This window comes from Condylura cristata, unplaced genomic scaffold, assembly GCF_000260355.1.
Source record: "Condylura cristata isolate star-nosed mole 26May11 unplaced genomic scaffold, ConCri1.0 scaffold00032, whole genome shotgun sequence".
Taxonomy (NCBI): domain Eukaryota; kingdom Metazoa; phylum Chordata; class Mammalia; order Eulipotyphla; family Talpidae; genus Condylura; species Condylura cristata.
In genome coordinates this window covers 13,074,208-13,086,071 of record NW_004567133.1, presented here as the reverse complement: position 1 = coordinate 13,086,071, position 11,864 = coordinate 13,074,208, and the positions used below count along the sequence as shown (strand labels likewise).

The following is an 11,864-nucleotide window of genomic DNA, read 5'->3' as shown; positions in this document are numbered from 1 at the left end:
ACACTGAGGCAGCCGAGCCTCGCCGAGACCCATCTCCCCAGCCCAGCTGTCCGGAGGAAAAGAAACACTGCCGAGGCATTTTGGTATTTCATAGATAAAAAGAGAAAACCAGAATCCTATGAAAATTTCTTTAATTTTCATTTTTTGGAAATACAGTTTTCATTTTTAGTTCCATGATACAAAAATGTTAAATATCTAACAATGATCTCTATGAAGCGGATCTGGTGAGTGGACCCACTGTCCCCCCGCTGCTGTGATGGCCTCCCGGAGAAGGCCGCAAGGTGCGGGCTGCTGACCGCCCCAGAACGGGGGCCAGGCGCGCGCGGAGCCGTGGACACAGCGGCTCTGCACGCGCCACTCGCACAACCCGCACAACCCGCGTGAGCGCCCGTGGCGGGGAAGGGCGGGGAGAGCAGGCCCCAGCGGCAGGCGCCGTTCAGTGCCTTCAGGGGACACGGCGGACGCTTTCCGGCTAGTGAAACAAGCTGGAGAATTTAATGTTTTCAGGCAGCTCTGGGGGAGACAGGAGGCTGTGGCCACGGCCGAGACGGCCCTCAAGTCAGCAGGAGGGGTTGAGCGCCCCAGGGAGGCGGCGGGGTCCGCGTCGAACGGTGGCCACAGCGCCCCCGAGCACTGCTGCTGTCTGCCCAGCTGGCCCCTGACCAGCCCCGGTGGACTCTCGAAGACAACAGTTCATGACAAGGTGTCACACGAGCAACAGACAGTGGACGGGCTAACGGTGGGCACGGTCACCACAGCCTACAGCCATGCTGGCGGCAGGCAGCTGATATAAAAAGAAGAAAAAGAAACGCAGCCACAAAAATAAAAACCGGTTTTTTCCCCAGGAGACGCGGTTGCAAGCCCCTCCCAGGCCACATTCTATCCAGTGAGAGTCGCTATGGCTTCCTCTGCGCGGGCTCCCGCAGGCCTGGGTTACCACGTGTCGGGAACTTCAAAGAGGTTGGCAGAACTGTCCGAGATGCTTCCTGGGGGAGAGGACAGAACCAGGTGATCAGGAGGCCAGGCCGTGGGGCGGGGGCGGGCCAGCAAGGAGCGGGCCCGCAGACGCCCTGGGCAGGCTGGTCTACTGGAGAGCAGGGCCCGCGGCGCCGCGCAGCGCGGGCCGCAGCAGGCAGGTGAACGAGCGCCCGGGTGGCCTCGCTACCTACCTCCGCAGGAGCTGAATGTAACACTCGACAGCGCACTCCACAGCTCATCCTCGCCTCGCGGGTCCGCACGGTGGTCTCACCATCCCCTCCAGGACCTTTCGGGTTCACTGTCTCTGAGACACACTCAGATGCAAAACCGCTCAGCAGCGCCGGGACAGGGTCTGATGCCGCAGCACAGAGGCCCCAGACGGCTCCCTGCGCGGTGATGAGCAGACTGCTGGGGACGCCCGGGCTGGGCTACACAGTGGGGGAAGCTCACCGGTGGCGTTGCAGAGACCCCAAGTGGCACAAAACAGAGCTTGAGGGTTTTTCCAAGTTCTGCTCCAGCCAAGGTCTCCTGGCCGGACGGAAGCCCACCCCCCACCACAAGCACCATGACTCCTGGAAAGGCCTTCCCCACCGGGGAGCTTCCCACAGCAGCACAGGGGGCACCCCCTGGCCTGGACCACCTTTGTCAGGAGGGAGGGGGTGAGCCGGTCAGCAAACAGTGAGTTCACAACAGGGGGCAGAGCGGGCAAGGCCTTACTGAGCCAGAAAGTGGGGCTGGCAGGGAGGCAGGAGAGCCCACCCCAGCTACAGATATACCAAGACTGTAAAAGGAGTAAGAAATCTTTGGTGGTGCCTAAAATACACTGGAACTTTAAAAATGGGGGTGTTGTGCCACCCCCCCTCCCATAAGGAAACCACACAGCAAAGAGGAGCTGCTGTAACCCAGGAAGAAGCTGGCGAATGCATGGCACAGCAGAAGCGACCTAAGGGCTGAATTCCCACTGCTGCCCACTGACTGAGAAAGACCCAGAGAGCCAGTGCACACTGCATGGGGAGCCAGGAGCAAGGGGACCCCAGCTTCTCTGGCGGCCGGGGTCCTCTGGCCTTACTGAGCATGCTTCTGAGGGGAGGTGCTGGGAGGGACCACCCAGTCGGGACTGCGGACGGCAAACAGCCGAGCGAGCGCACACTGAGGCAGCCCAGCCTCGCCGAGACCCATCTCCCCAGCCCAGCTGTCCGGAGGAAAAGAAACACTGCCGAGGCATTTTGGTATTTCATAGACCAGATAAATAAGCCAGCAGCCAACCAGCTGCTCAAATCTGGTGGAGAGGAAGGGAAGAGGCCTGGCTACGAGCAGCCACACAGTCCACCCGCAACTGCCCCTGGCACCAGCACAGGCTGCGCCCCCCAGGAAGGGCGGCAGAGTGGTGGGGACAGCCAGGGAGAGCAGGCCTGAGCTCCCCTGCTTGACCCTCTCACCAGCCATGACCCTGAGCCACTCATGACTGAATACGCCTCAAGGCCGCCACAGGGCACTGTGGCTCCGCAGGTCCCTGGTCCAGGGCAGCTCCTCAGGGCCCCGGAGGCGGCCCAATCGGACATGATTCTTCCTGGGGGAGCAGCAGCCTGCGGGCAGAGACGCAAACTCTCTTGCCTAAAAGCTGCAGCTGCAGTGAGCACGATGAGAGCTGAGGACCCAGAACTGCAGGGGCGCCCAAGGGAGACCCTGCGGGCGGGAGCTGGAGGCTGCTGGCACTGCTCTTTACAGCACATTCCAGAAAGGAACGCTGCAGAGGGAGAGGGCAGGTACAGACAGCTATGGGGATGGAGCTGTGGTCGGTCTTCCAGGAGCTCGTCTGCTCGTCTGCACAGTCCAGTTTCACTGGCGTGCAAGGAACTGTTAGGAGCAACCCGCGAAAAACCCAAGGCTGTCTTCCACCCACTATGCTGGAGCTCAGCTTGCAGTGCTGCTGGTGCAGATGACCGTCCACCTAAACATAAAACCTCAAACAACACTCATAGGGAGAAACACTAGAGAAAACCATTGCAATTTTGAGGCAGGCCAAGGCTTCTTAAGTATGACACAAAGACATAATCCAAGAAAAAAAATGATAGAGTGAGTTTCATTAAAATTTAAAACATCTGCTCTTTGAATGATACTGTTATGAGAATGAAGAGTCTCGAAGAACATATTTGCAAGACATGCAAAAGGACTTGTGTGCAGAATACAGAAGGAACTCTCAGAACTCAGTAAGAAAACAAACAACCCAGCAAAAAAAGAAAATAAGGCTGGATTTGATCAGACATGGCACGAAGAAATCAATCACATGGAACAGCATACATCGCTTGGGAAACTCAACTCGCAGCCATGATGAGGAACTGCTGCTCATGTGAAACCTGTCATCAGAACAGCGGGGAACAAGCGAACTGGGCAATTCCAGTTCTGGCGAAGGGCAGGCCCTGGAATCCTGCGCCGGGAATGCAAAGTGGCATGGCCACTTCGGAAAACGTGTGCAGTTTCTTCTCAAGTTAAACATGTTCTTACAAACGACCCCGTAATTCCGCTCGGAGGCATTCACCCCGAAGGAACCAAGTAGTTCCCAGGAAAGGCCAGACACAAACGTTTATAGCAGTTTGACTCTTGGTTGCTAAAAGCAGGTAACAACCCAAAAGTCCTTCTACTGGCACACGGGTAAACAAACACTGATGTGCTGTAAAGCAGGACACCACTGGCCACAGGAAGTGCTGACATTCGCCACACAAGGATGGGTCTCGGGAGCATCACGCTAAATGAAGACCCAAAGGCTACCTCCCCACTCTGCGATTCCAACTGGACATGAAAGGTGAGAGGCAGATAAGAACACTCGCTCCCTGGATTTCAAGTGTTAGCACCATGGGGTGATCTTTCTTGTTTTTCTTCACTGTGCACATTTCATCGTGAGTCCTCTTTTTTCATTAATTAAAGAAATGAAGAAACAGTGACCACACAGGCGAATGTTTCTGCTTATTCTCTCTTCCACCCACCTCCAGCTGAAGGGTAGTCCTCTGGGAAGTGAGACCTCTTTTCCCACAGGGAACGCCGGAGCAGAACCCCAGACTGGAAATCTGCCAGGTTATCACCTCCGCAGAGAGGAATTCAGTGTGCAGAGGGTCCTTTAGGTGCCAGATAAAAGTATCCATGAGGAAGGGCCCCAGAGGGCTGGTTCTGGGGTGGATTCTCAGACCGTGAAGGGGAGCTCCCCGGGGTGCTACTGGGGCACCCAGGGGTTCCCGCAGGAAGGGAGGCACCGATGACTCCCAGGGTACAGCCTCCGCTGCCTCCGGGGTGGAAGCCACATTTTAATGGGGCAATTAAAGGGCCTCAGCAGCCAGGAACCTGCCCTGACTCTCGGGAGCCCTGTGAGCAGGAAGCCCTGCCGCCCAAGAAGGCCCTAAGTTTTTACGCTGTGACCTTAGGCCTGAAGTTTGAAAAGCCTGGCAGATGAGGCAAGACTCCAATCAAACTCATACTTCTTGGCAGACATTTAAAGGTCTGACATGGCTTTAAAGGTCTATCACATGACAAGAGGCAGCACAAGGCCCCGACGTGACTTTTGTGATGCCCTCCGCTGATGCCCACTAGGGGTGCTGGGCACCTGCCAGCCTCTGGAGGCCTGCAGTACTGGGACAATGCAAGCCTGGCACTATCTGGCAGCCCCGCCATTTTCTGGAGAAGTGAGGGGGTGAGGCGGCTGGGGTTTCCCCAGGTCCCGGACGCTATTCGCTTACTCAGCAGGAACAAGTATGCTATGGAAACCATCCACCAAACGTCTGGGGACTGTTTCCTAGGGATAGCTCATTCCAGAAGTAGCAGGCAGAACCGCTGTGTTTCATCTACCAGACGAGAATGTACCTTGAATTCCCCAGCACATGAACACACAGCAACACCAACGTGCACGGCTCATAACAGAAAAGCGTGCTCACACTATACATTTGTGGTTTGAAAACAGGAGAGAAACAACATATAAGAGAAAATAGTAAGAGAACTGCATCTACTAAGAATATAATATGCATATAACACAGATGCTGCAAGGGAGGGGCACTTGGATTGTTATCACCTGACTTCATCAGTTCAGAGTCCAGGCTGTCAGCTTCTGACCTAGCACAGCTTCCAGAAATACTCCGCTTTGAAAACAGTCCTTTGCTTCCTCTGAAGTTCAGGCACATTTCACAAACTGCAGATGAGCTGGGAGAGCTGGTCAGACACCTACCCGCCCCCTGGCCCTCCACTGCCCACGCTTGGAACTCTGGGTCTCAATTTCCTCTACAAAATGGAAATCATGTCTATGCTTCACTGGGCTTTGTAAGGACTAGACAAGGTTTAAAAGGAATAAGGATGTCAGGTATATAATATAAACTCAGTGAATGATAATTGGGGTCAGTATGTTATCCGGGAAGACACCGGTTAACCGAGCTTCTTTGTGTCGCCTGGACAGTAAAGAGTGTAACTAAGAAAAACAGCGTTTGTCCACGTGGAATTTATTGTGGCTCACCTGTCTCAGGATTGTCACCACACTCGACAGCTCGGTCCATGCTACCTTTTACGGCTTTCTCCCTGCGGGGGAGTGCTGGGCGCCCTGCCCAGCCCTGAGGGGCAGGCTCAGACTCCCGCTGAGGCCCTCTCTGTGTCTTCCCGTGCAGCTCCGACCCATGTCTGTCAGCCATCCCAGCTCCAGGAATGCCCAGGGCCTTTGGGAGTTTAACACAAACCCTCTCGGGGGCTGCACTGTGCTCTCCCCTTCATTCCAGGACCTGACTAAAGTCATCAAGCAACCAACGTTAGCGATTCAGCAGATTCTGCCCCTGTTTCTTGACCTACATCGTGCTGAGACCATCAGGATGACACACTGACCAGAGCTGCTCATTAAGCGCCAGCCGCAAGAGGCTTCCCCCAGGGGCTGTGCTCCTGGAGAAAGCTCTGCGCTCTCGAGCGGCCTGATTCAGTTTGAAGTTGTCAAGATGTTTCTCTCTTTCTTTCCTTTTTAGCAGGACTGACAAAGAAGCACAAAATCTATAATTTTTTTTTAGCTCAAATCTTATGGCAGTGACAGTTTCACTGTCAATGGGTGGGGGGACTATTTTAATGAAGATATTATAAATTCAAAACCCCAAATAACTCAGAAAGTTTTCACTTCAAGTGATGAAAGTTATAAAAGGAGCTTGTCTGCTAATGCAGTCTATTATTATCTTAATATCTTTAAGGTTAAGCTGAGCTCGAAGAAAAAAAAATAAAATCTTACCCCTAAGAAAGAACAAACAGATAAGCAGAAAAACGCAGAAGAGAATAGAACTCCCCATCATGCTGGCTGTGATCTTTAAAAGTCAGGCTAACATTTACATGGAACATTTGTTGAGCAGGTGCAACGAGGTGGTAGCAAGGTACCAGGAAGTATGCGGATTAACAATTTCTCCACCACTTCATTCAGGGGAGGAAGGAGGCAAATGGAGGCAGACACTGGCTTCAAGGAGGCAACTAACCTACACAGTCCTGGCCCAGACACCAGGGTACCGGTGGCTGCACTCAAGCTCAAGGACTAAAAGCACAGGTGATGCTTTCGCTGCTTCTCTGATTTCATTAATGAGATTCAGAAGACGCCCTGTGATCAGACTGGGCCACGTGCAAAAAGAGGAGTCAATCAAAACAGCAAATCCTTAGCTTGGGTCTGAAAACATCTCCACTGCTTCACCACCATTTGACTTGCTGGTTGCTTCTGCTGACCGAAGAACCCCAAGGAGAGAAGAGGTGACTGTGCTTAGACGCGCATTCCTGTGGCAGGCAGACTTAAGGTCTCCGTGACCGTGGCCAGTGCTGTAATCCTTGGGGTCTTTTTTTAATTATCAAGTGACTACCTGAGGTTTAAGGGAATTTTTACCAGGCAGGACATGCCTGGCCCTCAGCAGCAGCTGCAAAGACCGTCACCGCCACTGCCGTCTGACCAGGCCACGCCTAGGAGCCTGACAAGACAGCCCCTTCCTCACCTCACACGGGCCCCTGTGTGGGGCTGGGCACAGAGGGTGGAGCACAGTCCGACCCTGCTTTTCTCGGTGTCAGAGGACAGAGGATTTGGCCTCAGGCCAGCTGGGACTCATCTTCTGGTTCTGCTTTTCACTAGCTCTGAGGACCCACGGAGGCTTAACCTCTCTGAGCCCAGACATATGCATCTCTAAAACAGGGGTCACCATACTTTCTCTCACATCTGCTATGAAAGTGCAGTAACATGAGGAGAGAAAAGTCTATGCAGCAGTGTCCAGCACACAGCAGGTGCTCCCAAGTGCTCATTTCCGGTGTTCTCTGCCCCGATATAACTCTGCTTAGAGGAGAAACCTGGGCTGTCTGGGGCTTTCTGAGGACAGTGAAAACTGCTACTGAAAATTGCATGTGTGGGAGTAGGTCTCCGCGTGTAAGATACTGAGGCTACCCCGAACAGACGAGCCAAACCGCTCAACCTCGGGGGAGACAAGGTCACCAACGTCTCTAAGAAGGGCATCCCCACTAAGCCTCATCCTGGCAAGAGCTAGGAACTTTTGGGGGGGTTCCGCCAATTAAATTAAGTTGATCCTAGAGACACTGGTCCCAGGCACACTGTGCGGACTCTGACCAGCCAAGGCCTCTGTAACTTCTCCCTACATATAAGTTTCTAGAGCATTCAAGAAAACGTAATTCCTGTCCTTCGTAAAATCTGGTACAAACCTGCTGGGGAAAGGTCCTTCTTCATTCTTTTTAACTTCTTGGCCTTCTTCCTTCCCTCCGAGAGGGGTTCTGCACAGGGGTCTGTCTGCTCCAGCTCACTGTCAGAAATCTCCCCTGACACCATGGCCTCTAAGCCAGCTTCGGCTTCGCTGAGACTCAGATTTCTCTTTCCCCCGGTGCTGGCCGCTGTGAGTCTGAAATGCAAACAGTTCAGCTGCATGAAAGGTGTTAAGAGTGGCGGGAAGACGAGCCTGTAAAAATACTTTAATGCTATTAATTCTATTAACACTTCACTAGTAATCAACAGGGCAGCTCCCTCCTACATGACAAAGGCCTTGTTATGAACTGAAGTCTGAGTTTGCCCATGACAGGCTTGCTCAGAAGAAAGTTCTAAGCTATGCTTGTGGATGTCTGTACTTAAGAGAACAGAATTTTTTTTTAAATATTTATTTTATTTATGCATACAGAACTGGGGTACAGGCCAGAGGAGCAGGGGCAGTGAGAGATTTCACCAGAGACGGAGCTGGGAGCAGAACAGGCAGATCAATGAAGCACACTGCTGAGGGGGGCAGCGGGCGGGTCAGGAGCCGTCTGTCGCGCCATGTGGGTCACTTCCAGGGTGGGGATCCACTGCAGCTCGCTTGCAGTGCTGCCTCCTAACCCATCGCACCACCAGGGAGGGCCGAGAACAGAAACTGTAAGGAAAATTCCCAGTCTCCGCTTTGGGGAGGTTATTCTGACAGAAGAACAGAAGAGCTGAACCACCACAGCCTTGGTGGACAGAGCCCTGAGACAGCTATGATGCCTTCTGACTGTCTCCCAGATGCACAGCTGTGAGAGGTTCTAGAAAGGTTCTGGAGTTTGTCGGCTCTCACACTGCTCGTGCGTCTGAACGCCCTTTCAGGGCATACCCCACAATAAGAAATTCATGGAAATTCTCTTCTATTTCAAAAAGGTGACTTGTTAAATTTATAATTAAACCTGGCTTTGTTTTTAAAGCTTTATAGGATTTGACATGTTAAATTAAATCCGATTACATGTCCTGATTTTTCTGTAAGAAAATATGTTTCCTGAAATATAACTTGGTAAAAGCAGAGACCACATGGCCAGCATGAGTCCTGTCTCCTCTAAATGGAGCTTATAAATAGATTTTTTCCTTATAGCCCCCAAGTTATAAAAAGCATTAAAAAAATCAAGTTATTCCACTTACAGGAATAGGGAAGGAAGGCGAGAGAGCAGACTCCCTTGTAAGCCTGCCCCTTGGAAATGGGCACTTATGAAACGCTACCCATAAAGAGGGCTACCCTCCTACTGAAGTGTCCAGATCCTATCTCAGCTCATCTGCTCTGTACTTGACACCTGCACACTTGTACATGCGAAGACAATAAGCTGTCTGCCTGGCAGCTCTTAAAAGCCACAGGGAAGTGGGACAGGGCCGGCCACAAGGCCTCAGACCACTGGCCTTCCCTTTTTCTCCCTTAAACATCCATTAGATGTAGGCTTTCAGAAACATCTTTTATCGAGAGACAAGTCAAGACACCAATGGGGAAATGGGGGAGGGGGTATGTTAAAAATCCATGCTAAAGTTGTAGTTAAAAATATCGGATAATATCTACAAAAAGGATTTAAAAAATCGGTTTGATAAAATTTGGAAACGCGGAGAAAAATAAGAAAATATTAAGGACCCACCTCTTCTATCAATACTACACAAGGGAAAGAGTCTTAAAAATTTCTCTGGGCTGTAAATACTGAAGCCTATAGGATGTAAACATTTAATGAAAACTCAGCTGGAACCACTGGCATTCGAAATACTTCAAGTAATACAAAGTCCAAAATCCAGAGTGTGATAAAGGTAGTATTTCAAATGGGCAGGGCAAAGATGGACTTTTTAAAAATGGTGTTAAGACAAGTGGAAAGGATACACTGAGACTCAGTACTCCTCACACCATACCCGGGGATGAAATGTCTAAATGTAAGACGACATGACACTATACACTACTAGATGAAAACATGGATGAATTCTTCCAAAATGTTGGTGAGAAAGGCCTTCTTACTAAGACTCACAACTCAGATGCCTAAGATTTAGAAACTTGACCTCCCTGGGCCCCCCACCTCCCCCACGACAGTGCAATGGTTAAAGTACAGCACTATGAAGCTAACTACAGCCGCTTCCGCATGAGTTCAATCCCCGGCCAGGGAGGTGACCCGCAGGGCAGAGCAGACCTCTCCTGACCCGCCCGCTGCTCCCCTCAGCAGTGTGCTTCATCAATATGCCCATCTGCTTCCCACTTTTGTCTCTGGTGAATCCTCTCACCGCCCGTGCACCTTTGGTCTGTACCCCAGATCTGTATGCATAAATAAATAATCTTAAAAAAAGAAGAAATTTGACCTCCCCAAAATAAAAATCCTTCAGCATAAAAAATTAGAAAAGATGAGTAAAACCAAAAGACAGATGGCAAACTATCCATAAGATCTAATGGATGTTTAAGGAAGAAAAAGGGAAGGCCAGTGGTCTGAGGCCTTGTGGCCGGCCCTGTCCCACTTCCCTGTGGCTTTTAAGAGCTGCCAGGCAGACAGCTTATTGTCTTCGCATGTACAAGTGTGCAGGTGTCAAGTACAGAGCAGATGAGCTGAGATAGGATCTGGACACTTCATGAAAGGGCCCAAGTTCCTTCCATAAATGTAACTCAAAATCAGGGCAAAAATACAGAAAAAGGGCAAAGTTAAGAATGAACAATTCACTATACACACACCTTAACACACCTTAAACCACCTAAAGATGGTCACCTCTGCTCATAATGCAAAATGACACTGAAACAGCATTTTTTACCCACTAGATTGGCAAAAATATCCAAAAGCCCGATACAATCTTCTGCTGGGAGACCGGGGGGGTGGGGCACACACTTTGTTGGTGAGAACGCGCTAAGGCACCAATCACTGCTAGGGACAGGGCTGTGGCAGTAGCTGACAATGAGTAGTCTATTTGCTGTTCGGGCTGGCAATCCCACTTTGTGGAATTTGGAGGAAACATTTCCAGCAATGCAAAGATATTTAAGCAGAAGGTTACTCACTGCATCTTTGTCTGTAATTGCAAAATGCTACCAAGAGCCTGAGGAAACTGGTTGAATGAGTTATAGCACACGCAATCCAGGAAGCACCAGCGGTTTCAAGAAAGGAAGACCTCAGATAGGGAATGATTTCCAATGAAAAAGATGAACAATGCAAAGAGCAAAAGAGATTATGAACCTGGTATTCACAATCCTGAGTGGGGCGTGGGGGAGAATTGCAAACACACCCCTAACCTCTTTAGCAGACTTGTATGTCCGCACACATGCATGATGTGTGTATACATGTACATCGTATGTGGGTACGTGTGTGCGTGCACCTATGCACGCCTCCCAGCCTGTCCACTGAAAGAGCCCAGAGACAAACAAACCGCAGAGGCGACAAGTCACCTAGTATCCAGACCTTGGTCCCGACCCGAATACCAGACTCCACTAAAAACAGTCAGGGCTCCTCCAGGAAGTGGCCCTTCCCATGGCTGGATAAAGGAGGAGGCTACATCTTGCAGCCCCAGAGAGGAAGAAGCGGCCCAGGAAATGAGACGTCACACGGCAGAGGCACCGCTGTGAAAAAGCTCCCGCTGGTCAGATCTGGGCCACCTACGGCGCTGGCGGTCTCGGGGGCAATAATAAAGTCAAGCTACTTGGAAAAGTGGAGCCAAAGGTCAACCTGGACACAAAAGGCAGGGAGAGGCGGAGACAGAGGGAGCTGCCGATGAAAGGGTAAATGGGGGATATTCTGATGACGGACAGGAGCTGTATGTGTTTCTAAAGTGCGGCCCACAGGCCCGTACCACGAGACACACACAGCATCTCTGACGTAGCATATCCTGGTCAAGATTCTAGAGCCCGAACCTGGTCACGAAGAAACATCAACAAACCCGAATGAAAGATTTCTTTTCTTTCTTTCTTTTTTTTTTTTAAAGGAAGGGAAAGGCTGGTGGCCTTCAAAAATGTTACCGTCGTTAAAAAAAAAAAAAGACTGGCGACAGGAAAACTAGACGTGATACATTATCACAGATTGGATCTGACACTGGCGGGAAAGCTATGAAGATCACATTGGATCAAACAATAAAACTGGGACATGAGCAGTAGACTAAAGTATTATGCCACTGGCACATTTACCAAGGCTGA

The 11,864-nt window shown here is 51.0% G+C and overlaps 1 protein-coding gene across 1 annotated transcript in view; it reads right to left on the bottom strand.

Annotated features, from left to right (window-relative positions):
* Positions 1-149: 149 nt before the first annotated feature.
* The window catches only part of PARN (poly(A)-specific ribonuclease), a 117,296-nt gene continuing 105,581 nt past the window's right edge, over positions 150-11,864 (bottom strand). The window contains exons 23-24 of the mRNA XM_004692114.2: positions 7,669-7,862; positions 150-986 (exon numbers count right to left, since the gene is read on the bottom strand). Of these exons, the coding sequence (XP_004692171.1) occupies positions 934-986; positions 7,669-7,862 (247 nt within the window). The 3' untranslated portion in view covers positions 150-933. The remainder of the gene's footprint in view (positions 987-7,668; positions 7,863-11,864) is intronic.